Genomic DNA, 27,661 nt, shown 5'->3' with positions numbered 1-27,661 from the left:
GTGGCTCAGTTTGTTAAGGGTCTGCTTTCAGCTCGGATGATGATCCCAGGGTCCTGAGATCAAGCCCTGCATCAGGCTTCCTGCTCAGCGGGGAGCCTGCTTCTCCCTCTCTCTGCTGCTCGTTTGTACGCTTTCTGTGTCAAATAAATAAATAAAATCTAAGGGAAAAAAAAACAACAACAATGCTAATGCTCAACCTCTCAGGACTCTATCCCCCTACAGTCTAGTTTATGTGCTTCGGTAGCTCTGGGCTAAGGAGCCTGGTTTAATTTGGCATTCACCCAAGTCAAGCCCAATTTTGATGCCTGGAAGACTCTTTTATGTCAAAGTTAAGGCCTAACACCAAATCAAACCCCAGTATCACCCTGAAAACAGCTCTCCTAAGTCCTATGACCCATCCAGAATCAGATGGGTCATATCTGGGCCAGATGCCAACGCTACAGAATAGTGTGACCATTCCCATCCCCACCTGACTTCCAGTGATACAACAATCATCTGCACACCCAAGACCTAGACAGAAAGCTACTTGCAGAGGCAAGGTGAGGACAGGTATCTCTGTAGTCTCCACAAGTGTATTTACACATAGTAGGTGACCAGTTAAGTATTTCATGAACTACAAAGCCAGCTCTCAGGTGGATGCTAAGCACACTTTACTCAACAGAAGGAATGGTGGAAAGCTACAGAAAATCCATGTATGAAAGCATTACTCTTAAACTACTGTAGGACTCCTGAGCTAAGTGATAGTATAATTTTGTCTATTACACAGAGCAGACTACGTAGCCTCAACTCAGAGGTACACCTGACTGGAAGCTTAAACACTAATTTAAAAAAACTTTATTTAAATTGGACTTGCTGATATTTCAACATTAAGTTTTAGAATTCATTTCCACTATTAATAGTGTTTTGCCTTTTAACAATAATTACAGAGTACAACAGGAATGGAGCATTAAACCAGCCCAGATTTTGACAATCATGAAAACCTGCTCTTAGGTTGTCTGTTAGAGGGAGACCATACTCTCAAAGGTGCATGGAAATAAATAAATAAAATCTAAGGGAAGTTTTGGTAAAACACTTATGTGTTTTCATTTATTTTCTATGTACTTATCAGTACATAGATAAGTACTATGTACTTTAAAATTTTAACCAAACACTATATTTTATAGAGCAGAAATATATTACCTCCATACCTAATCTATGACATGCCATCACCACAGAAAAACTTTCTCCCACTACTCACATCTAAGTAAAATTCCCTATTTGACATTTTGTCCCCCCTACACCATAAGCTCCAGAACTATAGCCAGCACCTGCAACAATACTTTGCAAAATATCAAATTATTTGTTGAAGCAATGAATACTGTTAGTCTCCATCTTCTGAAACTTGCCAATCCCACCCCTTGGTACACCAAGGGGTGTACCAATGGAAGTGCCGAAGAGTGATGGGTCCAGCTTTTCAGAGAAAAGGGGATCAAAGTAGGCACCACCCTCCAAGATGTGGGAATGGCAGACCCAGCCAAGGAAGATAAAAGAGACAAATTCAAGTAAAGTAACTATAGACTTTACTCATAATCTTCCCGTTATAGACCACTTCTTATCTGTAGAAGCTAATAACTCTTTTCAACCTTAATCCCCTTAACTCCACCAACAGTTTTCCTGGAACTGTTCTTAAATCACTAGACCTCCCTATCATAGACAGCTTCTGTGTTCAGCAATTATTTGTATTTTGAAGGTTAGAGAAATAAAACATCATTTTCAGAAAAATGGTGGCTGGGAGTGTTAAATGAGAGAACACATAAATGACCAATCATGGGGTTTCGTACAGAGCAAACATTCAGTAAGTTACAAGTTATATACATACAGGGTTATTTCCATCTTGGCCATCTATGAATCAGAACCAGTCAGGTAGAAGCCTTAAGTAGAAAAATTGAGAAATCACCCAACTAAAGACCAGATCCTTTTTCTTAACTCCCATCACAACCCACCTTTCCAAAAGGCATACAGTAGGTGCTCAATATTTATTGAATGAATGGTTCTAGAAAATATCCTACATAATGCCTTACTATTTATGATGTTAAAACTGGAAGCAAGGTACAGACAAGAAAAAAAATCTGAAGACATTCTATTTTGATAGAAACATGGAACTAAGAGGCAGTGGCTCTTTCTTGCACTCATCCCCAGGCACATTATTAAATACTCTGAAGCTCACTGTTGGGTCCTTTTTCTGTGCCTATCATTCTAAAGGCTCTAAGTACAAGTTAATGAGGTGCTAGTGGTACCATTCAGGTATTCTTTGGATTTTGGCAGAGCTATAAAAACAGATGGTGAAAGGCATCAAAAAAATGTTACTCACTGGCCTAGAGAAGCAGCAGAATGCTGACAGAACCACAACTTTTATTTTTCCATATGGCATGAAAAATGAAAGCTGACCTATTCCTTCAAACGCTTCTTTTTCCTAGAACTCTATCTTGGCAATAAATCAGGCTAGATGTACTGACTGACTGGGTGGTTAGAATGGTAGTAAGAGGTACGTGATGACTGCTTTGCAAGCAGGGAAAGACCTGTAGCTCAAAACTACTATTAAGTAGTTGGTTTTATTACAAAGGTGGACTAGTGGGAAGAAGTCTTTACTGGAATAAGGCTACCTGCCTGGGTTCTTCTGCACACGACCTCTTTTTCCTTTGGCACCTGTAAGTCCTATCTACAATAAAGTAACTGCAATGACGTTCACCCAGAGCTCAATGTCAAACTTTATACCCTCCCCTTCTCTTCCAGGAACAAATAAAGAATCCAGACACAAGCCCAAGCAAGAACTCTCTCAAAGCACACATACCCTAAGTTGAAAAACCATTTATTTCACGGAAAAAAAAAAAAGTTACCCAACTCTATGTGTCTACCCGCCACAAGCCTTCGGGCCAAAAAGACTCAGGAACAGGGACACTCTCATCAAGGTCATTCCCAAGTCCAACACCCACTGGAAGCAGGAGGCGGGGAGACAGCACAACCCCCACCAGTTTCTGCACACAATGAGGCCTGCTGGGAGAACAGAACATAAATGGGAAACTACAGAAGTACTGAAGAACAGGAAGAACGGGAAAATGGGCAGGAAGGAGGAAAGGAAGAGGTGGTCTGAACTTAGCAAGGTAAATTAAGGTCCACGGTTCCTGAGGGACTGAACGTACAGAGCCGAGAACGTCCCGGAGATGGGGTACCACGAAGGGTGTATTCTCATGCACAACCGCAGCTCGGAATTTCAGCCCACACACATCCCACCTGAAAGAGAGCACAATACAGGGGCTTTACAGCAAAACTCAAAAGGGCTTTCCTACTTAAAACTTCAAAGAACATCTTTATGAAGTCTGGTAACTTGACACTCCTTTTATTTGTACCCATCCCCAGCATCACAATAACCTCTAAAAGTGAAAAGAGCATGATGGCCAGAGAGTAACTGGGAAGGTCAAGCAATCCCAGGCTGGGGCCTTTCTCTAAATTAAATAGCAAATATTTTTTCATGAGAGTAAGCAAAGACAGTGTGTTTCTCTTGATGTTAACATTAGCATTCCTCAGAAAAGGTTATGTCCACATCACAAATTATCACTAGAGGGCAGGAAAAAAAGAAAGGTTTCAATTAGCTCTCTGGGGTAAAAGTCAAAAGTATGTTTGAATCTGGGTTTACTACCAACTTCCAAGTTAAAAATCATTCAAGGTCTAGGTAAAAGTAGCATCAACTGAACAAACTTTAAGACGTGAGGGCATCCAATTCTGCCTAGTGAAGAAACTAAAAGAATGTAGTGGAGGGTATGTGTAAGCTACCTATCAAGTCATTCTTTCTTTTCCAGCCCTATCAGTGATTTCCTATCCAATAATCCTGGGTAAGTCATATACCTTCTGCCTTAACTGAAAGATGAGAGAATATCACTCAGCCTGTCATTACAAAATTACGGACTGAAGGTAATGTCTGGGATACACTGGGGGCTACCCAAAACAAAGGGTGTTGAGAACCACCCTTTAATACAACAGCAATCTCAAACACCTAGAGCCCAAAGCTGGCAAGCATCAGAAAGAATATACTCAAGTAGACCCAAATGGATCATGAGGCTCAAAATGTATAGCAGAAGAAAAAGCCAGAGGACTCAAGGTAGAGCTGGTGGTTCAAGAGTATTAAATGCCCAGGGGCGCCTGAGTGGCTCAGTCGGTTAAGCGTTTAAGTGTCTGCCTTCAGCTCAGGTCATGATCCCAGGGTCCTGGGATCGAGCCCCGCATCGGGCTCCCTGCTCGGCGGAGAGCCCGCTTCTCCCTCTCCCTCTGTCTGCCACTCTGCCTACTTGTGCTCTCTGTTAAATAAATAAAAATCTTAAAAAAAAAAAAAAAAAAAAAAAAAGAGTATTAAATGCCCATAATTAGTGGGAAGATGAAGGGAGTGACCTGCTTAAGGCGAAGCTCCCAACCCTGGTGTTCATGCAGATTTGTATTACTATATACCTTGAAGAAGTGGAGTAGGGATATCCAACTATGGGACTGTTTTTAATAAAAAAAAAAAAAAAAATGAACAAAGTAAATAGGCTCTTACATGACAGATTCAAAGACAGAGCAATGGAGTGGGCACTCTATTCAGGGAATGAATCTGAGCTGAGTGGAGAAGTTGGATTTGAGTCTATGCCCCAGACTCCTTGTTGAAAGCTTTATAAAAATTAAGCTATCTTTTCTGCTCTCTGCCCCAACTTACCATCAAAGAAGTTTTTTCTGTAAAGCTCATAGGGAGTGAACTGTTCAGGAATGTCAGAAAAATGCTGCTTCAAGATTAAGAGGATGCCACCTGGGTAGTCTTCATAGTAACTGGGACCCGAGCAGTGATGACTAGTTAACTAATTATCAATTTTGTATTACTATAGGTCATATCTGACCTTTTACATAGCACGAAGCAGAACAGGAAACTTGCAAACCTTAATAATGTTGCACACCTAGGAATTTCAACAAAGGCTCTGAGAAACAGCACACCTCAGTCTGAATATATGGGTCCCAGGTTCAGTTCAATTACAGCACATAGGTGTGACCCAAGATTCATCACACCATTCTGTTTTTCCAGGCACAAATAGCATCACATTGACTCCCACTACTAGGAGCCCTGGAAACATAGCCATGAGGGCTAAGGATATTTATTTATGTATTTCAAAAAGTTAGGTAGTTAAGGACTTCTCCCTAGCCTCTGAACCATGCTAGTAACCTTACCCTAACCCAGCAAAAGCAAGCAAGCAGGGCAGCCTAAGTGGAGCCTTTAGGCTGCAGGAGGGATGGCAAAACCAGAACAGGGGACACCCCACCGCTCTCACCTCAAGCCTTAAAAGGCTGAATACCGCGCCCGATCCGCATACTGCTCCCGCTCATACCGGGCCATGTCGTACAGGGAATTCCGCGCGGCCGCCGAAGCTTGGGACAACTCACTCTCATGCCCGTAACCGTAGCCCTCTCCAACAGTGGGGACTGGGGCTGTAGCGCGACGCAGGGGGCTCCGATCCCGCCCGTAATATGAAGTGGAAGCTGCAGTAACAGCAGCAGCGGCTGCTGCAGCAGCAGCAGCTGTAGCAGCAGCAGCTCCTGAGGTCGGCAACAGGTGTCTATCGTAGGGATCAAGAGAGGTGGAGGTGAGGTGACTGGCCATGGCTGTGTTCTGGACTTGTGGCAGCTGGGACAGGGTCTGCTCTGCGTAATTATATGCAGAGGCAGCTGCAGCCGCCACTGCCTCATAGGACCGGGCAGCACGGCAGCGCTTGTAGTAGGCATCGAGCGCTCCGTACGCGTTGTTGTAATACAATGAATCCCCATAGCTCATGGTGTAAGGTGTACGCACTGCTCCATATTGCTCATTATATTGCTCGGTAAAGTCTGCCACTCGGCCCGAACGATCTATCGGACACTCTTTGGACCAGTGCCCCTCTTTCCCGCACCGATAGCAGCCGCTCTGGTCTCCCATCCCGGGCGCAGTCCTAAGCCGGCTGGTGGACAACTGCACGTGCATTCGTTTGCCTTGAAGAAACAGACGCAAGAAGGGTTGCTATCACTCTTAGTCATAGCCCGCGCCCCTACCCCAGACACCGGTCATAGCAATGGCTTTACCTAGACAACTCTAATGCAGAACTCATTGCCAAAAGATTTAAACAAAACAAAAACAAAACAAAAAAAAGAGTCCACTATATAAATTCAATATAATGACCTGATTTCAGGCAAAGATCAATTAGATGAAGAAATGTTTCAACTCTAACACTAGTTTAATGCTTGTGCCCAAAAAAAAGCCTTTCATCCTTTGCCAAGTAATTGTAGACAAAAACTACCCTGAACAATGGCCTACTGTCAAAAGAAACTACAGTAAGACTCCTCCACAAGATTCTGACGTTTCCCATCTTCACTACCAAGACTGAATTCATTAAGCAGGACAATGCAAAGGCTAGTCCCCTAGCTCCCCACCCCAAAAATCAAAGAGTAAGACCCTAAAGTTACCACTGATAGAGAATATGACCCAAATATCATCTGTGGCTGAAGGTGATAGGCAAGTTTCAAGATTTCTAGGAAAAACACTCATGAATTGGGGGAAAAGGGACAATAAATACACACTGAAGGACTGCCTTCCCCCTTAACGGAGTCCTTTAAATTGCTGGTTCTGACAGTCATTCCACCAAAGATTCTTTAAAATCTGATAGCTAACTTTAGTGACCTCCTAAGGAAACAGAACAATTCACAAGATGCCTGAATTTTTAGAAAAATTTTGAAAAACATGGAAGAAAAGGGGAAAGGAAGGTGAGAAAAACAGAGAATAACCAGTAATACAGTGGATCAAAGAGTTCATTTTAATAAGATTAAAATACTTTTTCTACTTAAACTAGGGATCAGAGAAATTCTAAGAATACACAAAAATACTATCTTTTGATGAAAATTACAATTTATTTTCTGGAAATAAAAAATACTACTTCTGGAAAACTTAACAGAAGAAGAAACTTTTCAAGAAGTTTAAGGGTTAAATCTTTTCACAGAAAGTTTCCAGCTAACAAGATCTACCAATTTATTGGTAAGCAAAATTCCACCAAAAACTTCCAATGCAATTGGCTATGATGTACCCAAACGTGCAGATATGAAAAGTGAACGGTTAGAAGCAAGGGAGAGTCAACAAATAGGTCTTCTACTCATCTTAACAATACAGAAACTGGTAAACAGACAATTTCACATGCAAAATTAAAGTCCTGGGAAGTTGGAAAAGAGAAAAGGAGGTGGAAGGATCAAACTACCCCAAAAAATCCTGCTGTAAACATTACAGTGTAGATAGACTGCAAGTTAGGAGCTAAAATAAGCAATTAAGTACTTAACTGTTTTAAAGTGCTCACCTATGTCCCTCTGGCATTTGCCCATGGGGCCATTTTGGCACCTAACAAAACAAGTGCAACCAAGGAACTAACCTTGCACATTCATGACATAAAGGTCATTAACTAACGCCCTGATCTAAGGATCTGTCAATTCCAAAGCCAGAAAAAGAAAGTAAGTCTTTAAAAATATCTACAATTGATGTCTTTTAAATGAGCAAACAAGAGAGAATACACCGAACACTGAATAACTAAAAGGGTCAAAAGACCACCTTCATAAACACTGCTACTCCTTGTACACCTGAACAGTACTAAGGAGAATGACTAATAGTAAGAAAAGCAGTGAAAATATAAATAAGCATAAGTAGCACCAGAGAGCCTACAGTTCATATGCCAAGAGTTATGCCATAAGGACAAGTTGTCCTGAATCAGTACACACACTGGCCTCCCCTTACACATGTAACTACTACAAGCAGATACAGCCACCCATTCTATGACTGGGTTAAAGTGGAGAAGAGTGTCCAAAAATTAGGTATCATATCACAAACCCTCCACAAAAGCAGCCTTGACCCCAATTAAGTTGTTGACAGCAAATAATTCTCAACTTACCAATTAAAAAAGAAAAACAAACTAGACCTGAGAGACCAGTGACACTTTTCTTTAATAATGCACAGCAATACCCACGACACAGTGCACCCATTACTTGGGAGAATGATGATCGGACCTCCAGCTCTAAGAAAGGTCCAATTTAAGGGAAATAAACACCCAAAACAACAGCAATGACTCTTAACAAGAGGAGTACTCAGGAAAAGAAGCAGTAACTACCTTGTCTGGGCTAAAAAGGTTGGAATATACTTTAAAAATATACAAGGAACTGTGGGAGTATCCCATAACTTGGAAATAGTTACAACCAAAGGGAAAAGGCTCTTTTTTGATACTGGGGACACAAAAGGGAGGGGTGGAGGGGTGGGAGAAGAGTCAGCAACTCACCATGGTTACCACACTCACCCTCCCCGATTGCCACTCTTGCCATAGGAGCTCAAATCTTAAACCAAGAAAAGACAAAACCTTCCATATAAAGGGACAATCCATACCATTACTCATGCTGCCCTCCAGACACACTAACAATCTAGCCAATGCTCTAAGGTTAACACCCATCTAAATGCTCTATTCACCAAGGATGTTAAGAGTCCACCCTCCAGTACAGTGAAAAAGCATTGCCATTATTGCCCCCCAAGCCCCAATATCTCCTCCTCAGAAACTTCTAAAATCAGACTTTTATTCTGGAGGGGCCTCATCCTCCACCAACAGAACCTCTTGGTAAAAGCATAATAGAAAACCGACAAGAGCGACAGCCCTTTAAAGACACCAGTTACCTAAAAACTAGTTATTTAATGACTACTTATCTTTACGGGGAAATTATGAGTTGGGATTGTGGGGGTGGTTTAACAGGGATTCTGCTCCCCAAAGTGTTGCTTTTACCAGATTCTTTATATGTAAAATGAGGTATAATGCTGATACTGGGCTGAGGCAATAAATTCAGATTGAACCAACGGAATATGCTCTACCAAGAAAAGGGAAAAAAAATTAAAAAGATAATTGGGGAAATCAAAGGAAAGGATTTCTGTGCTAACAGGCATAAAAGTCTTAGGAGTTCCAAACTAAAGCCATGTGGTAGACACTGACCTAACTAAGGTAAAGCCTCTAAATCCCACGTATTCTCCATTTTAAGTCCATCACCCACAATGCTTCACCATCAACACCAACAGCTGTATCTCTACCCCAAACCCCTCCCTTTACTTATCCAACCTATTTTCTGCATACAGCCTGTGTTCAGCCCTCTTCCCAAAGAGGGTGGTTCACCTTGAAACTCTGTGTTGTCAAGGCCCCTGATGGCCTCCACTGCATCCTCTGCCCGCTCCATGTGTACGAAGGCATAATCTTTCACGATGTCACATTCGATGACTGGGCCATACTCCTCAAACTTGGCCCGAAGCTCTTTGTTGGTACAGGTGGGGCTGATATTGCCCACATGCAACTTTGTGGAGGTTTTGCTCTTATTCTTGCTGGCTTCCACGTTGATGTTCACCCCGTGCAGCTTGTAGTGGTGCAGGTTGCGTATGGCATCCTCGGCCGCCGTCTTGTCCTCTATGTGCACAAAGCCGTAGTTCTTAATGATGTCACATTCCAGCACCTTCCCATACTGCTCGAAGAGTGAGCGGATCTCCTGCTCTGTGGCCTCCCGGGGCAGGTTTCCAATGAACAGCTTCACCATCTCGACACAGCCTGCATGGGAAGAAACAAAATTTCTAATAAAAGACCTAAGGCTCATGTCAATTAAAACCAAAAACTCTAGGAAATATTTCCAGTTTTCCCTTTCTCTTACATGCCCACCTCCACAGAACAATCAAAGGAAAGTGGGAATATGGAGGCCTGCTACAGTACAAACTGTAGAACCCGTAAGAATGAGAAAATGTCTGTAACAGAAAGGTCCTTAGTAGACAAAGGGTTTGAAAAGAGCTGGAAAGCTTCTAACCAAAATGGAAATGAAAACGAGGGCATACATGCAGGGCTAGAGGTACTGGGCTTTTCTATCCACTGTGAGGTCAGAAAACGAAAGTCTAACTACTGGCTGGCTGAACTGTCTACTGAAATTATGAATTAGCTCTTCCTCTCGCAACCGAGCGAGTGGCCACCATTTCCGGAAAACTGGGCCTTATAATAGCTACGTTTTCGGGTTTCCTTTGGAAGAAGTGAACCGGAGACCCGGGCCAGAGAGTAAGGCATGAGGAGAGTACAGGAAGTGCAGGACTGGGGAACGCCTCTCCCGAGGTGCCATCCTAACGAGCTCCTGCAGAATGGGGAAATGCGTGGCCAGAGAACGGGGCTTCAGACTCATCAGCCAGACAACAATGTCTCAGAGCCCAAGAAATTCTCGAAAAGGGCTTTAATTTTCCTGAGTCTAAGGAAAATGCGGTTATCTATATGGAAACCTCAAGGCAGGAAACCGAGCCAAGTCGGATAGAAGGCAAGGTGGGGAGAAAGGGTATTCTCGGGGGAGGACGTGGGGGAAGGGCTGCTTCAGGCTTACCGCGCAATGCCCAGCACCGAGGTCGGCTCTCAGAGACGGGTGCGCAGGCCAATACCCCACCACGATACCTCTGAAGCCCAAAGGAGTGAGGTAAGATTTAACAGGGCAAAAAAAAAGACAGCGGAGGGGCTTGGAGTCTCTCACCCGCACGGAAATCAGCAGGGGCTCTTCCTCGCGGCGCAGACGCTTCTGACAAAACGCTAAAATGGCGGCGGCCGCAGCAGTGACTCTGGGTAGAAGGGGAGGTGAGTGTACCACCGGATTGGCTGCTCAGTTAAGTTAAAGGCAGGCGTTCCCACAGATCCTCTTCCTGATTGGTTATCACCAACGCCAATTACCTGAGAGGCCGGGAAGAGGTGGAAACGTCAGTAACCCCGGAGCTTTTATGCGAATGCCAATGAGCGCCTATCTCGCGAAGCCGAAGTCACTGATTGGGCAAGAGGTCGGCGTGAGGGAGGAACTACAAACGTGGGCTTCGCCGGCGGGGTGCGGCCCGCCATTAGGCGGAGCGAGCTAGGGCCCCGGTGTGGCGGTCTTTAGCTTCGTGGCGCCAACTTTGTGAAGCTTCCACGTTTTGCCACCGACACGTGCACATCCTGACAGTATCCCCCGCTCCATTTTGCCTTCTCCAAATTTCTCCTTCTACACTCCCAACCACCAACCCCTCGCAGTCAGGATGCTATACGATAGCTTAGACCCAAACGCCAGGAAGAAAAATAACGAAGCTTCCCCACCTGAAGAACCAACCTCCTCCTTTGCCCAAGAATCCACACCGTAGCCCTAGAAGTCCCGGAGCTCCCCTCGCATCAAAACTACTGTCATAGATGGTCAAAGGAATTCTGGAAACGGTTAATGGGCGCGGCTTCAATTAGGTTATAACGGCCCCGAAGTTGGCCCGGTTGGAGGCTGCGTTACTCAGGAGGCGCTGAGACCAGTTCCCGCGAGGAACCAGTCTCCCAGGGTGGGTCCAAGATGAAGAAACGGCTTCTCTGTGCGACCTTGGAGATTGAAAAGGCCCCCACCCCGCCCTGAGAAAAAACTGGAGCAGCGAAAGTTTTTTGTTTTATTTTATTGGGCGCCATCAGCCAGAGCTGTAGGTTTAAACTCCTAGAACCGACCTTAGAGGAGCCTAATCACATCCAGCTATAAACAAAATACAATCAAAATAGCATTCTCCAGAGCGTCCGGCTCCCTCATCACATTTTCTTTCTCATCCTTTGGCTTCTTCACATAATCCCATATTCTTTGAGCAAGCAATGACCCTTTGCGAGGCAGCTTTTGAAGAGAGAGTTAAAAGCGGGAGTGAGGAAAAGTGCTGGATGAAAGAACTTAAAAGCAGTGAGGTTATCTATGAGGAAAGGGATCATGAGTGGAAATGACATAACATACAACCGTCCAAAGTAGCCCCAGAAAGGGGGGTGGGGGCCATAAAAAGAAAGGAGTCAAAGTTGTGGAAATGAGTTTTAAAACCGGACATGACTCAGGAATCAAATGGTGGAAATCTGGTCAAGACTTACTCTAGGGTGGGAAGAGCAAAGGACCTAAAAACATCACAATATTTACAGATGTGGTGGTCACTAATCGTGGTCCGTTTTCATTGTGGATTTTGATACTGAAACTCTGAGACTGAGTAAAGGCCATATAATCCGTGATGAAGAAAATCAATTCCATGTTAGTCAGCTGTGTGTGTGCCCTTTTAAGGGGGCCAGCCATCAGATGAGGGTCACCACTCGATCTGCAGGGAAACGCATCTGGTATAGAAATTCTCTCAGCTCCTTTCAGTTTGATCTTCCAAATTTTGTGTGCCCCAACAGCCCTGGAGATAAACTTTCTCCCAAAATACCAAAGCAGATGAGATCCACTCACTCTATAAACTAAGAATCTCTCCAAGCCCAAAGGGGAGAGGACTGGGAATATAAATCTCAGGATCACAATCCATGCCAGTTTGCTGACCACAGCCTCCCCCTGCCCCGCCCCCAACACTCTCAATCTAATTAATTTACCTTCTGAAAGCCTTTAAGGTGGAGTAGTAAGTTTCATTTTGCAAGCTCATCCAACTGAGTAAAAGCACATTAAATCATCACCTGATTCTTAAAACCCACTGCAACTGGAAAATTTTCAAACTCACCCTGGTTCTTGCCAGAATCTCCCAATCTCTTTAACAAACACCCACCCCACCCCCACACACACACTATGCTCCACCCCCACACACCCCAAACCCCAACTATGCTCCAGTACACTGGCCTTTTTGTTCCAAGTTCATTCAGACTGGAATGTTCTTTCCCCAAGGTCCTTCGATGGCCAGCCCATCTAAAGACATCCCCCTACTCCAACCCTACCTTGGAACTCCATGCCATGACTTCATGTTATTTTTCCAAATACTTACCACCACTTGAAATCCTATTTGTTCATTCCATTTATTTCTCCTACCTCCCTCCCCCATCAAATACTTGTTCAAGGCAGGGACCTTTTCTTCTTCCCTACTCTATCCTCAATGTTAACTGCACCTGGAACATGGTAGACACTCAATTATTTGTAGACTAAGTTAACACAAGGGTGAATGAATGCAAGACTTAACTTCTTTTGGAAACCAAAAGGAGAAATACTTTGGATTTTCAGTCAGTATCAGCTTAAGACCATGGACCCTTAGTTCTAAAAACAAGCACTTTTACCCTTATTACCCAGTATGCTTTCCAGTCTCCCTCAAACAGAAAAAGCAGGTGCCCAAAAGCCAAGGGGTAACCTATGCTACAGCTTTTGATCATCAGGATGACCAGCTTGACAAATGCTAAAAAAATGAAGCTTTAGGTAGAAAGATCTGTTTGTAGTTCAAGCATCTCCATACTAATGTTGACCTATCCAACTCTATTTTACTGAGTACTAAAGAAGCTTAATACTCATTCCTTAAAAACCATTAAGGTTTATAAATTAAAAACATCTGGTCCAAATCCTCTACCTTACCAACCCAACTATGCAAAACAATTGAATGCAGAGTTTTAAAAGCACCGTGTCCAGAACACTTTAGATGCCATTTGGGTGATTTTTAATTTGCTGATCAAGTTACCAAGCACCTAAAAGGTAAAGTGACTTGTCCAAAGTCATCTAGAAAGCTGATATCTGTCAAAGCCAAGCATAAATATACATTATTCTCACTGCAGATCTTGAAAAGACAAAAGTGCCTGGAGCCTGGACTCTTGAAAGAGAAATAAGGGAAAAATCCAAACTTGGGGGACGGGGAGAAACACTGATGTCAGTGAAAACCATTCAAATGTGAAGAAACAATCTATTACTTTCACACCCTTAGGGGTGAATATATGTAATTTATACATATTAATAACTCTGGCTCCTGTCCAGAAATGAGTTATTGGTTTAATAAGAGCACAAATTAAAAACCAGTATTCTCCAGGGATGTCCAGACTGGCCTTCCTTGACTAGGCCAGTCAAGCAAGCTTCCTAAGCCTCCAATTCCACTGGCAGCTACACTCTCTTACCCTCCCCTTACTGTCTTTGCAGGTTTCCTACCCCATACCTTTCTTTTCCATACCCAAGGAGAATCTGATCTCAGGACACTAAAGTGTTGCCTGAGACTGGAAGTGACAAAAACTAGTGTGGTCCATGTCCTACTTCACTCCTAGGTACCACTCATTTAAAAAATCCAATGCTTCACTGTTATTCGTATGTGCTGCACTCACTCACACCTACATCCAAAGTCCTTTGCTCAGATGTGTGCTCCACTAGGCCACCCAACTCCCCAGAATGTTCTAACTCATGTCTGTGAGATAGCTAGCATTAAAGAGCAGTGGCTATTTATGAGGTCCTACACTTGACACATGTTCTCATTTGATCCTTCTACAGTATTATGATTACAAGCAAAGTCCTGGATAGTTAATTCAAAATACTGATTCAATCCCTTGATCTACTTTCCAACTATGTGATCTTAAGAAAAGTTATTTAACCTACAGCCTCAACTTCTCATTTATAAAAGAGGTTTAAAAATACTTAATGGCATTTGGATTGCAATGAAGATCAAATGAAATTCCTGTAGGAAATGCACTTTTAACGGTGCTTAGCAAGTGTTCAATAAATGTTAGCTATTACCTTCATTTTATAGATGAAAAAACTGAGGCAGAGTTCCTGACATGTCCAAGATCACACAGCTGAGTGATAGAAACACTATTCAAACTCAGGAAACCTGATTTTAGAGCCAACACCCTTAGTCATTCTCTCTGTGCCAAGTCAATTTTCCAACCAAACAAATCCCATTTCCAGAAAGTTTTAACTAGTGGAACTGCCTCTTCCTCATCTTCCACTACCCTAGTATTGTTTAACTGTAACTAGTTCATTGAGGTAGGTCCTTACTCCCCAGATTATAAATTCAAGGCCAGCACAAGGGCTCAGCTACTTGAACACTGTATTTCCAGTACTAGAGACACACAATATTCCAAATGATTTAGAGCTGTACTTGAAATAATTTTAAGAACTCCTTTTTTTTTCTTGGAATACTCTAGATTCTACCCTTTATGATCTCTCTAAAGATAAATATAAAACTTAGGTGAATATAAATTTTTCACCTGCTCATCTTTTTTTTTAAAGATTTTATTTATTTGAGAGAGCGAGAGCACAAGCAGGGGGGGTAAGACAGAGAGAGAGGGAGAAGCAGACTCCCCGCTGAGCAGGGAGCCCGACGCAGGAGGCTTGATCCCAGGATCCTGGGATCACGACCTAAGCCGAAGGCAGACGCTTAATCGACTGAGCCACCCAGGCGGCCCTCACCTGCTCTCCATCTTATCTTCTCTATTACCCAACCTTCTATTACATATAGTCCATAAATCTAGGAAATTTATTTTCATTATGACCTCAGTCATCCCCTATTACGGTCAGCTTACTTGGCTTGATAGGACAAAATGACTGGAGAACCAACAGTCTATGCAAACACTGGTAGAGCTTAGCTGATGGGCATGACTAGAAAAGCAGCCTACCCAGAGGCTGACCTCTTAGGGACAGTCCCATTACCTCCAGTACAAGGGATGGGGCCCCAGGCCTACCCCAGACAGAATTTGAAACAAAGTCCAAACCTCAGAAGAGAGCAGACTGACAAGGTTAGAAGCCTCTATGTGATGTTGTTCCAGGAATAAACCATCTTAAACTTCTCCAATGAAGGCCAAGTTGTAGAGGTAATAGATGCAGAAGTGCAAAAATCTGAAGGACACTAGGAGCCCATATTCCCCACCTCTTACCCCAAAACACACATTAAATGTCTGTCCTCCCATTCACTCAACCCAACCATCTCCAAGTTACAGGACCCAGGAACTCAGAAATCCACTAAAAGCAAAGTATGAGGAGTGGGCTATAGGATTAACACAGATGGCATAATTTAAATAAAAGAGGGAGAAGCGAATTTTAAAACAATCTGCAAGAAAGAAGAGAATGACAAATGTTTTAGCTTTGTAGTCTCTTCTACTTAAACAACGAAAAACCTAAGGGCTGAGACAGCAAGGGCATCAGGATCTGAAGATGACAGGCAGAGTGATCATCTAGGCCAGGTCACTCTGAAGAACTTGGGCTGCAATAAAGAACACTGGCCCCAAGAGCACATTAAGCTGTTTTTCACAGGAACCCTGGGACTGGGGTAGTGGCAGAACCCTCACTGGAGAAAAAGGAAGACAGAAAGCCACATGACAAAGAAATATTACAAATACACAGGCCACAATCACAGCCCTGTAATCAACCAACCCTCTATTTTCCGGAGTAATAACCAGAGCTAAGCTTGTTAGCTTGGCCCTCAGATCACCCCACCCTCCCTGCAGAAAAGTAACAAGAAACCTATGAACTCCCCCTCCCAGTCCTGTAAAGAAATGAAAAGGAACAGCAAAGCACCTGGAGGCAAAGCAGTGAGCAGAAAGAGAAGCAAGGAAAAGAGCTATGGCCCCAGTAACCCCCTGAAATTACCCCAGTTAGCATCCACAAGAGCTCATGGTTATAAAAATCATATACTTTTGCCTGCTGGGCAGAGGGAAGAGAACATCTGGGGGCAAGCTACTCTGTCACAGGCAAATTCACGAGAAACCAGTGAGAGGCAGAAAAGAACCCACCTGAACTCCACTTGATTGACACACACAAGTCCCCAAAATCGCCTCGCCCCAGCAGGCTCCCAAATTGAATCTCTAAAGCCCCCTTTCCAAAAGGAACATCAATAGGTTCATCCCCAGCCAGTCTTCTTCTATTCACTCGTTATTAGTAAGCCCAAGCCTCCATCTTGTCCCTGGCTGGAACTTTTTTTTTTTTTTTTGCCAGGCCCTCTCAACAGCCCCTCTCCCCCTCACCCCAGCCCACCCATCCCAGAATAAAAGTATAAAAAGAATCTTCAATTCCTCACTCTAACCCAGCATCCCTACTTGGGTTATGCTTGTACCTCACCCCCTTCCCAATCTGTGAGGATACCTTCAACTATAAACCCAGCAAGAACACATCTGGAAACCCTAACAAATGGAGACAGGGTAAGTGAGTCTCAGGGCACCAATGTGGCAGAAGTTGGCAGGACGCAGGAAGGACGCTCCATGGTGATGGTTCAACAGGCGGAATACCAGGTCTATGGCCAGATCCCCCATACCTGCTTCCGATTGTCCCTGCTCCTTTCTCTAACCACAGGGAAGTACCAGACGCTGACATCACCCCTACCCCACCACTGGCTCCCTTCTGGGTCCCAGCTCCAGCACTCACTCAAGTCCACCCCCTGGAGGATCCACTAGACTTGTAAGCACCAAAGCAGCCCATTTCCTCACTTTTCACTTGAGAAGCCATACCCCACAACCACCCTGCTGGAGCACAGGTTGTTTCTGAACTGGAGACAAGTTAGGGGAAAATGGGCAGTAAATATGCTGCATCTTGGTGTGATCAATTCAAGTTAAGGGCTGAGAAAAGTCCAAGCAACTTGGTCTGGACTCTCCAGTCCTAAAGATGGCAGACTAGCAGGACGATGATGACCTAAATCCCTCTGGGCAGCAGGAAAATCACTAATTCCCACATTCAAACCCCTTTCCTTATCTGCCCTGGGTTCTCCAGCTGCCTTTCCTTTAGCTATCATGTCTTCCTGGATGTCAAACTGGCTCCTCTGAAACTGAGTGCAATCAAGACAATGACAACCAGGTTTCCAAACTGCAAATTGCCCCAAGTTTTATTTGTACTCCATACAAAAGGGAAAAAAAATCAAGGTTTTCTAACACCACCTACTTGGGGAGATGGGGATGTGGGACTGTGCCACTCAGCATCAGCTAGAACATCAGGGGGTCAGTAGGGATTTGGACATATACCAACCAACTGTCCCGACAGGAACTCAGTCTCAACACAGTCTATAGAGGGACAAAGTCAGGGTCCCCTGGACTGCTGGCACAGCTTGGCGCATAGGAAATGGTTAAGCTAACCCTTTCCTGGCCTCCCTCACATCTAAAAAGAAAAAGGCGCCGCCGACCTCAGCTGCAGGTTGCTTCCCCATCCAGACGACCTTAAATATCGCGCAGAAAAATAAAAGGGAGCCAGGAAAAAATAAAAACATAAAAGAAATTCCCATCCTGGGAGATGGGAGGCAGGGGAGAGGGGAAACCGCAGATCTAGAGCCAGTAGCAAGATTTGCTGCTGAGGCGAAGGAACAAAGTAGGTTACTGCCGAACACTCAAAAGGATCATCTCCTGGGGAAGGCCCACAGGGCAGAGGGGATGAAAAACCGCAAACGGGAGAGGTATGGGCCAGTGGTTATAACCTGGGTCTGCACCCTACCCCACCTTTCCTCTCCTTCCCTCCCTGTGGTGCCCCATCCCAGGACGGCCCTACATGCGGCGCTGGTAGCCAGAGTGCATCTGAGCTGCCCGCAGGTAATCATTATAGGAGCCCGAATAGCGTGCGTAATCGGAATGGGCATCGGGCAGGCGACGGTAATCCAGCGAGGACTTTGTCGGCGAGCGGCGGAACGAAAGCTGCGACTCTGATAAACGGCGGTAATCAGAGAGCTCGGCTAAACGCCGGTCGGAACCATACCTAGTCGAGAGAAGAAGACAGTTGGTGAATGAGACAATTGAGGGGAGGGCTCCAGGTGGGCATGGGGGAGATGCCAATGGGGATAGGGAGGGTGTGATCAGATTGGTCTCCAACAAACAAGATTTTGTCAGAAGGCTCATCACCCTATCCAGGGCAAGAAATCAAGCCTGGTTCAACTCAGTGGGAAACCAAGCCCACCACTGAAGCCCTCCCTTCTCAACTGGCCAAGGTGGATTTGGTCTACATTCCCAAACCACAAACAAACTATCCCCCCTGGGCCCTGCACAGAAAGACCTTGGTTGTTTATCAACAGAACGGCGGACAAAAGCAAGGTCCCCAACTTCCCAAAGAGTGGACGCACCTCATACACCTTGCCTTCAGCCAGTGAGTGCTGAAGGGACTACTCTTTCAAACCCACCCCACCAAAGCCAGGACAACCACATAACAGGCTTAAGGATCCTTGAGACGGTGGGAAAGGCTATGGGCCACAATCCTGCAGGCAGTAGCTCCAATGGCACTTGGGCTAGCCTAGACAGGTGACACTTATCCCAGCCTGACTAGCTGGTACCACCCCAGGCTGAGCACTAACGCTCCACCTGAACCCTGGTGACCAGAGAAGTTCACAGACATCAACCCCCTCGGCCTTTGGACATCCCACAGGAGTACAGGAGAGAAGACCAAGGGAGGGGCCAATGGCTCCACTTTCCCTCCCATGCCAACCTCAGCCCCTTGCCCTAAGCCCCAGCTGGGGGCAGAGGCGGGGGGGCATACAGTACCTTTTCGACATGGCGACAGCCTTTTTGTAGGGATCGTCGTAGCTGGCCCGGGGTGGGGAGAGGCGGGTACGCTCATAGGGCGGCGGGGTGCTGTTGGCGTTGGCAACGGCCCCCTGGGACATGGACAGGTAGGCTGCAGACGGCTGACCTGCCCCATCGTAGGCATTGCCCGGCTGGCCACGGTAGGAGGCAGCAGCCTGGGGATGCTGCTGGGCAGCATAGGAAGCAGCCAATGAGGCTGACGACTGAGTGCGGTACGGAGCTGCCAGGGTGGCAGAAGGCTGGGCCCCGTAGGCAGCTGCAGCACCATAGGAGCCAGTGGCCGCAGCAGCTGACTGAGCCCCATAGGAGCCGGACAGGCCCATTGATGCTTGAGCCCCATAACTATTCAGCTGGGTCTGAACAACCGGCTGGGCCCCATAGGAGCCAGCCATTGGGGTAGTGGCTTGTGCAGCGTAGGCGGCTGGTTGGCTGGCATAGGCAGCAGCTGTCGCTGGCTGTGCCACATAGGCAGCCGGCTGGGAAGAGTAGGAAGCAGCCTGTTGTGCAGCATACGGGGCGGACTGGGCATTGTAAGAGGCCGAGGGCTGGGCATTGTAAGAAGCTGCCTGGGCCCCATAAGCTAGTGAGGAGGCTGCAGACTGGGCCCCATAGGAGGCTGCCTGGGCCCCATACGAGCCTAGGGAGGAAGCTGCTCCCTGGGTGTTGTAGGAGGAGGCAGCCGCGCGAACCCCATAGGAAGAGGCAGCCTGCGCGCCGTAAGACGATGGCTGGTTACCATAGGAGGCAAGGGAGGAACCCTGAGCCCCATAGGAGTTGAGCGAGGAAGCCGCAGCTGGCTGACCCCCGTAGGAGGAGAGGGCCGAGGCCGAGGGCTGGGCTCCACCATATGGGCCAAGCGAGGAAGCTGCGGCAGACTGGGAGCTAGGGCTAGCCAGCTGGCCCCTATATGGGGCCCCAAGGGAGACAGAGGGCTGAGCGCGGTAAGAGGCTGCCTGGGCGGTCATGGGCTGAGTCCGATAGCCGACACCCAAAGAGGCAGAAGGCTGGGCCCTGTAGGCAGCTCCCAGCGACACTGAGGGCTGGGCCCGGTAGGTGGCTGGCTGGGCCGTCAGAGGAGCCACATAGGAGGCTCGGGGAGGTGAACGGCGCAGGGGGCTGCGGTCGCGACCAAAGAAGGGTGGTGTGGGCTGACGGGCTTGCCCATCAAAGCCACCAGTGCTGTTGCCAAAAGCCTGCTGGTAGTCGAAGGTGGCAGAGAAGCCACCAGTTCCAGGGAATGCCGTATCCCCAGCCCCTGGTTTCTTGGTCTTGTCCCCAGACTGGATAGCCAGGCCGGGCCCCTTCTTCTGACCCTTGGTTGAGAGTTCCACGTTGATGCGCTTGCCCTTCACTTCTTTGCCGTTGAGCTGCGCGATGGCGGCTTTGGCATCTGCTTCCTTCTCCATGTGAACAAACGCGTAGTCTGATAAAGCAGCAGACAGAGGGTTAGCAATTAGGGGGGCAGGGCATGCTACCTGATGGGTCCCAAACTGGACACACAACAGCACCCAGCTGTTGCCAGCTACCTCCAGGCCTCCAAACCCTCCTCTCCAGGAGTATGTCATAAAACATGGCTCCCACATAACAAAGCTTCCAGACTGTCCCAAGCAGTCACCTTTCCCTATGGCCTTCTCCCCATTCTTCCCTTTCCCCCTGCTACCTTTCTGGCGAGAGAAGAAAGAACAAAGAGGAACTAACACAGGAGAAAAATCTTTCCAGCTCCTCTAAGTGTAAACCACCAGCCAAAACACAGAAAGGGTTCCTGGATCACTCAATTATTTAGTGTTCTCTAACCCAAGTCACCAAACACTACTGCTCACCTTTGAAGCTTAACTCTGAAACACTAGAAATGACCACTACGTCTTAGCATGACCCATGTCTCAGCCCAGGGTCCAGTTAAAGCGGGAGAGCTAGACTGCAACACACAGTTCATTAAATTCCTCCAATGTGATCTCCCCTTTTCTCAGAGTACTTCCATTTTCAAAGTATTTCCATGCACAGGCCTTCATTTGGGCCTCACAACAATCCTGTGAGGCAAGCAGAGCAAAGGATCATTATCTCCATTTTACAGGTGGGCAAACATGCTCAGAGAATTTATATGGCTTGCCCTAAATCAAAATCAGAGCCAGGAACAGAATCTCAGTTCTTCCGTGCCCCTTCACTATACCAGTCTATCCCTGAGAAGTCAATGTGTAAGGTAGGACCGTGTAACATGACTAGAAATTTTAAACTTAGAACAGGAAAAGCTGGAACCCATTTAAGCCAATGAGGTGTGGGAATGGAAATCAAGCCTCCTGGCTGAGTTCAGGCTCAAGCCCCCTCCCCCAGGCTACGTCATATCCTCTACTTGTTCCTCTTCAAAGGACAGAAATATACCTTACCCCTTGCACGCCTGTTCACAGAGCGATTGTTTACAGGAAAGAGCTAGTTTCCTAGCTTCAAGGTGAGAAGCTGCAACGACTGCAGCTTGCAGTCTCTGCTAAGCAGGTTACCCTTGAGGTCCTCATTCAGGATCTGAATGAGCTGTGGTGGGATATATACTTAAGACAGGACGCTGATCTCAATGTCCTACTCATCTACCACACAGAAGGAGACTATATTAGATTAAAAGGGGGAGGAGTGGGAAGAAATTCTTATTCATGTCCAAACTCACAAACCACAATGGTGCAAGCAGGATATGAAAAACAATGACAAGATCATGCTCATGGGAAATAAGGTCATGCACTTAAACCCATCTGAATCTGTGGCTACTTAGTACCAAGTACCAGGACCCCATCTCTCACATCAGTTTAGGAAATGAAGAACTACCTGAATGAAATCACTAAAATTCCATTCTTGAAGATAAGAAATCATTTTAAATAGCCTTGAAATAAGTATCCTCTAATTTCTAGAAATTTTTATACTGGGATGCCCTCTCTAGCTGTTCTGAGAGAGCAAGTCATTTTTCTCAATGGGAGGCAATGCCACCAACCTGCATCTCTTACAAATGAAAATAAAAATATAATCAACAAGTCAGAAGTATGGTATAGCACAAGGAATCCTGAGTTAGGCACTTAAAAGCCTCAGTTATAGATCCTGATATCACTGACTTGCCAAATCTGTCCTACCCACTTCAGAGTTAGGAGATTCAAATAAGAAAATAAAAGTGCCTTGCAAAATATAAATAGCTATATAATGATAAAGAATTATGATGATTATTTAAGCCTGATTATGATTATTTAACCATAGGCTTCTCTCCCGACAGAATATTATCCTTCATTTGTAATAACAAAAAACAAGAGCTACCATACCGTTTGTATATGCAAACTTAGAACTGCCAGAGATGACAAAAAAAACAAAATGAACCATCACAACTCTGTCCTCACACCCCCATGGTCAGAACCTGATTTCTTATCTACCAATTAAGGCAAAAGTGTTCCTTTTAGCTTAGCCACAGGGTACTAGAACTCTCCTATGGTCTCTCACCTCCACTTTGGGTAAAGGTAGCTAAAAATAGATACTGGTGGTCAGAGATCTCCTTAAAAGCAGAGGCTGGGCTGACCCTCCAGAGAATGCAATGGCAAACAGAAAATGGGAGCTTGTAGGCAGATTAAGGTAAATGGAAAAAAATCTCCAGGCACTATGAGAGAATATTAATGAATGGTATTATAGTCCTGGCTAACCCACCCACAGATTCCTGAGACTGTAACAAGCTAGGGAAAAACACCCAAAAACAAAAACTTCAAACGGTTTACAAGAGCAACAGGACATCCCACTGTCTACTCCCTATTTAGCTGGGTTTTGTTAAGAAACGGACCAATTTGAAATTTGAAAACTGAGATTTCACATGTAAAATTCAATTGACCACCCAGATGAGTTATATCACTGATTTTTATCACTGGTTTTTAAAAAAGCCATCAGACAGAATTATAACCAATTTACATCAAAAAGTTCCTAAGCCAGACGTTATAAAGAGAAGTGGGACTTGGGTTGTCCAGCTGATTCAATCACATCAGGGCTAACCCTATCACCGCCAGTAGCCAAACCAAGACCTAGCCCTATCAAAAATGCCCAGGAACCCACTTAATCCTAGGACGATGAAAAACCAGAAATCTAGAGAACTCCAGGAACCCACCTGCCTGAAGAGCTAGTTCAGTGGCTAGTAACCACTGAAAGAAATCCACTGCATTTAAAGGCACTAGCAAACAATGTTTTACACAGATCACCTATTGATCTGGTGGCATCACAATTCCTCTAGCATCAAAGTTAAGAGAATCCAGAAAAATGAATTTTCCTATCCTGAGAAGAGTAGAAATCTCTTAACTTTAAACTACAGATTTGTGTACAGGAGGGTAAAATGGCCACCTACAAAAAAAAAATAGAGGAAACCGTTTCCTCTTCTGCCTTTCAGACCTCCCCTGAAGCCTAAATGGTTCCTAAAGCTGTCAGCAACTTACATACTTCATCTTTGAACACCCAACAGAATGTAACCCATGGACAGTAGTTACAATCCACTGTTGCTATGGAGATTTTTGCTCTATAAATCAAATCATATCTAAGCTTCAGGGGTAACCAAGCAACTATGTTTTTCCTCTGTGAAATAAAACAGAACTGATGGTCCTGTGCAACCCCAAGCTTCTGTGCTTTTCAAAGACCTCACAGCCCAACACCAGAAGACTCGATCATCGAACGCCCATTCCCAACCCAAGAAATTAGTTTTTATAAAGCCAGAACCAGTCTTTTCTGCTACATTCCCAACTTAAAAACTTCACTTTCTTTCACCCCAGAGAGACAGAAAAGCCTCAGTGGAGAATATGATAGTCAAATCTTTCCCAGAGCCTCTTACAGCAAAGTATATCAGGACCTCTGTTATGTACCACGGTAACTACAAATAACAGCTAACCACTACTCCCTGATGCAGTTAACACATTTCTCCTAACTCAATGTTTACAAAAGGATAAAACAGACAAAACTTTCACTTTCTCACTAAGAGTGAGCCAGGAGTTCTATAAACCACATGCAGTGATCCACTTCACCCTCCCCACCACTGTCACTTGGTCTCAGTCCAGAGCGAATCCAGGCAAATTTTTGGTTTCTCTACCACCTGAAAGCAAGCTTCTCGACCAATGAGTTCCATGGAGACTGTCCCCTCAGATGCTAGTTTCTAGATTCCCAATCTAGTAGTCATCTTGCCTGAGAAGCACAAAAGAAACTTGGTAGATCAATTAAACACAAAACTCTCATAATGAGTCATGTACCCCCATCCATTTCCTGGCCAGATGCCCTTCCTACTCTAACTCTAAACAAAAGCAAGAATCAGTGCACCATACAGCCTGCCTTAGAGCACCCAGTAGGAAAGCCTGATTCCGGACATTCGTAGACTTGCATAACCTGAGTTGAGGGAAATAGAATGTGGTATTAATGCAGAGCAAGGAATTGCTCCTAGCAGTGGAGACTATGACCCTTTACACTCTCCCAGTTATAAAAAGGACAAAGAATGGCCCAAAAGATAAGCCTTTCCAGGAGAGCAAATGAAGTGTCTTGGTGGAAATAAGCACCTGCACTCATTTATTTCCTATCCCCAAAACTTTTCACAAGGGTAAGGGAAGGTATGAATCCAACACCAGGAGCAGGGCATCAGATGCTCCCCCAGGTTGCATGCTTCAAGATGGCAAAGCAAAGTTCACTCTGATCTGTTCCCAGAGGAAAAGAAACTGGCCACAACCACAAGGGCTATCCCACCAAACCTTGCCAACATAAAAGAAAAAGAACTTACAGGATAGAAACCTAGACTACAAAAGTCAACTGGGTCCCAAAAAGGAAGTCGGGCCTAAATTACAGTGATACATTTTTCTCGAAGGCAAACTAGGGATCTACCCTAAAGATTAGACTACTCCAGCAAAGACGAACAGCAAGTAAATCTGTTTTGCCAATGTTTAACGAAGACCTCTCACGCACCCCTCTCCATGTCCCCCTCAGCCACAGAGTATGCCCCCTCGCAAAATCACCGACCTTATAAAAGAACACTGCCCCGAGGGCATGGGCTGGCAAGTAGAAGCTAAGGAAGAGGCCTTGATAAAACAAGCCTCCTTCCACATTCAAAAGGTCCGGGTTTCCAGTTTATAGATGTAAAATCGAGCCCAAAGAAAAAAACCCAAGTTTGAGGGACTTGGAAAACAGCGTTGCCACGCCTAACCCACCTAACAATATTCAAAGGCCAAAGTGATTCGGAAGGGGCCCCTTCTGTACCCACGAGTAACTACACCCATGAGTAGACCCATGCCACACAAAGCTATTAAGATCCCAGCCCGAGAAACGTCCAAGGGCCCCGTTACCTTCCGCTCGGGAGCATTCATCGGGAGGGAACACGAGGGTGGCCTTGGGGCGTCAGCCCCCACCTTTTCCCTCTTCCCTTGCTCTCTGACCGACGTCTGGAGAGAAAGTGGGGAAGTGGCGAAATCTTCCCCGCTCCATGATCCGGCTTGTGCCCGTCACTTCCCAATTTCCGCTCGGTGCCAGGCCCAGGAGACCAGTGGAAGGCGCGCCCCCGGTACACTCGCAAGTCTCTCAGGCGCGTCCCCGGCCCCGTAGCTCGGCTCACATTGGCCGCCGAACCCACCCAGAGCCGCTTCCTCCCATCTGGAGAATGGTGCTTGGACCGCAGGGGAGGAGGGTGGCTCTACCCAACGCTCCCCCAACATCTCAGGCCTCGCTCCCGCGGACTTCCCCACCCTCCCCAACCGCGCCGTGACCGACCCCCGGGAAAGGGGCGTGGCTAACAAGCAGAGTGCCCAGAGCGCGCCCGCGCCCCCGCCCCCGCGCGCCCCCGCGTTACCTTTCACCACGTCACACTCGATGACGCGTCCGCGGCGCTCGAAGAGGCTGCGCAATTCCTGGCTCGTGCACGCAGCCGACACATTGCCCACGAAAATCTTCCAAGTGTTAAGAGGCCGTGGGCGCGACATCTCCACCACGAGCGCGCGCCCCGGCCGCAGCTCGTGGCCGTGCAGGGCCTCGATGGCGCGCAGCGCGCCTGCGTTCTCGCGCATGTGCACGAAGGCGAACTGTTTCATGACGGCGCAGCTCATGACCGTGCCGTAGGGCGCGAAGAGGGCTGCTAGCTCCTCTGGCGTTGTATCCGCCCCATCGACGTTTCCCACGAATATCTTCATTTTGCCGCCGCAGCCGCCTTCCCGGAGAGCCGGGACCTCTCCTCCAGCGACAGGCGAGACGTCCGACCGGCCGGCAGTCCTCCCCAGGAATGGCTGGCGACCGAGAACCCCGCCGCGCAGGCGCTCTGACCTAGCCAATCGGGGCCGACATCCCGCGCGTCCTACATCCAATCAGAGAGGCTGAAAGAAGATGCGCTCAGGCGCAGCCAATCCCAGAGGGTCTGGAGCCCGCTCGTTGGCGGAGGGGGCGGGAAAGGGACGACGGCGCGCGACCAACCGCCACTGCCGGGGGGAGGGGGAAAGGAAGGGTTGGAGAAGGGGGAACGCGCGCGGGGAGCGTCGGCGGCGGAGAGGCCTAGTCGGTGAGACGGGGCCTCTGGCCCGGGTGGGGCCGGGATCGGCGGGCCGAAGGGAAAACTTTGTTCAGTCGGAAGTCAGAGCTCCTCCCATTCTGGCAACCTAGGCCAAACCAGGAGGTGGCAGCGAGCGTGTCTACGAGAGGGTCAGGCCTGGCGGAAGAAACCAGGACAGCCGCCTTCAGTCAGCGAACTGCCGCCTCCAGGACTGCGCTGGGCTGTCTGAGGGGCCTGAGAGGCATCTGCCCCGGAGAGCCCTCGTGCTGTTAATTCATTCTTTGGAAACACATTCCCTGATGTTGCTGAAGTCGTGGCAGAAGATGGAGACTGAAAAGCGGAGTTTCGTCTCTGCCTTTATGGAATTTCCAAAAGAGGAATAATGAGATGTATCTCTCTTGTGTGCGTTTGAAGTTTTCCACAATAAAAAGTTTAATGAAACAATATTAGGTCAGAACAGTCCCCGAGGGAACAAAAGTTGAGCCTTAAAAAAAAAAAATGAAAACCAATAGATGTATGTAAATAAAAATATTTTGCATGGCAGAAGACATCAAAAACATAAATACATGTGACAAACTCAGGAAAATATCTACCTACATGTTCATTCTACTAATTCTACTGAGCACCTACCAAACGGTTAGCACCAAGGGTATAGCAGTGAACAAAAAAGTGACAAAAATCCTGACCTTGGAGTTTATACTATGGTGGAGAGAAACAGATAATAAACAATTAAGTAAAACATACGGACTGTTAGACGGTATTAGGGGTGCCTGGGTGGATCATTCGGATGGGCGACCCCCTCTTGATTTCAGCTCAGGTCTTGATCTCACGGTTGTGAGTTCCAGCCCAGCGTTGAGCTCTGTGCTGGGTG

The 27,661-nt window shown here is 46.4% G+C and overlaps 2 protein-coding genes across 5 annotated transcripts; both read right to left on the bottom strand.

Moving 5' to 3' along the window:
* Positions 1-109: 109 nt before the first annotated feature.
* Positions 110-10,775, bottom strand: LOC116638470 (RNA-binding protein 4). 3 transcript variants are annotated; one of them, XM_032414463.1, is made up of 4 exons: positions 10,582-10,775; positions 9,210-9,632; positions 5,328-6,021; positions 110-3,270 (listed from the first exon to the last, which is right to left on the bottom strand). In XM_032414463.1, exons 2-3 carry the CDS (start codon positions 9,619-9,621, stop codon positions 5,336-5,338), a joined length of 1,098 nt encoding a protein of 365 aa, XP_032270354.1. In that variant the 5' UTR covers positions 9,622-9,632; positions 10,582-10,775; the 3' UTR covers positions 110-3,270; positions 5,328-5,335. The 3 variants fall into 3 exon arrangements, with proteins under 3 accessions (XP_032270354.1, XP_032270353.1, XP_032270355.1); XM_032414462.1 differs by having other exon boundaries at positions 10,438-10,629; XM_032414464.1 differs by lacking the exon at positions 5,328-6,021 and having other exon boundaries at positions 10,438-10,672.
* Positions 10,692-26,545, bottom strand: LOC116638469 (RNA-binding protein 14). 2 transcript variants are annotated; one of them, XM_032414460.1, is made up of 3 exons: positions 26,101-26,545; positions 19,245-20,709; positions 17,585-18,468 (listed from the first exon to the last, which is right to left on the bottom strand). In XM_032414460.1, exons 1-3 carry the CDS (start codon positions 26,435-26,437, stop codon positions 18,261-18,263), a joined length of 2,010 nt encoding a protein of 669 aa, XP_032270351.1. In that variant the 5' UTR covers positions 26,438-26,545; the 3' UTR covers positions 17,585-18,260. The 2 variants fall into 2 exon arrangements, with proteins under 2 accessions (XP_032270352.1, XP_032270351.1); XM_032414461.1 differs by lacking the exons at positions 17,585-18,468; positions 19,245-20,709 and adding an exon at positions 10,692-10,775.
* Positions 26,546-27,661: the final 1,116 nt, after the last annotated feature.

Source organism: Phoca vitulina, unplaced genomic scaffold, assembly GCF_004348235.1.
Source record: "Phoca vitulina isolate PV1807 unplaced genomic scaffold, GSC_HSeal_1.0 scaffold16, whole genome shotgun sequence".
NCBI classification, from domain to species: Eukaryota; Metazoa; Chordata; class Mammalia; order Carnivora; family Phocidae; genus Phoca; species Phoca vitulina.
This window is presented reverse-complemented; position numbering and strand designations above follow the sequence as displayed.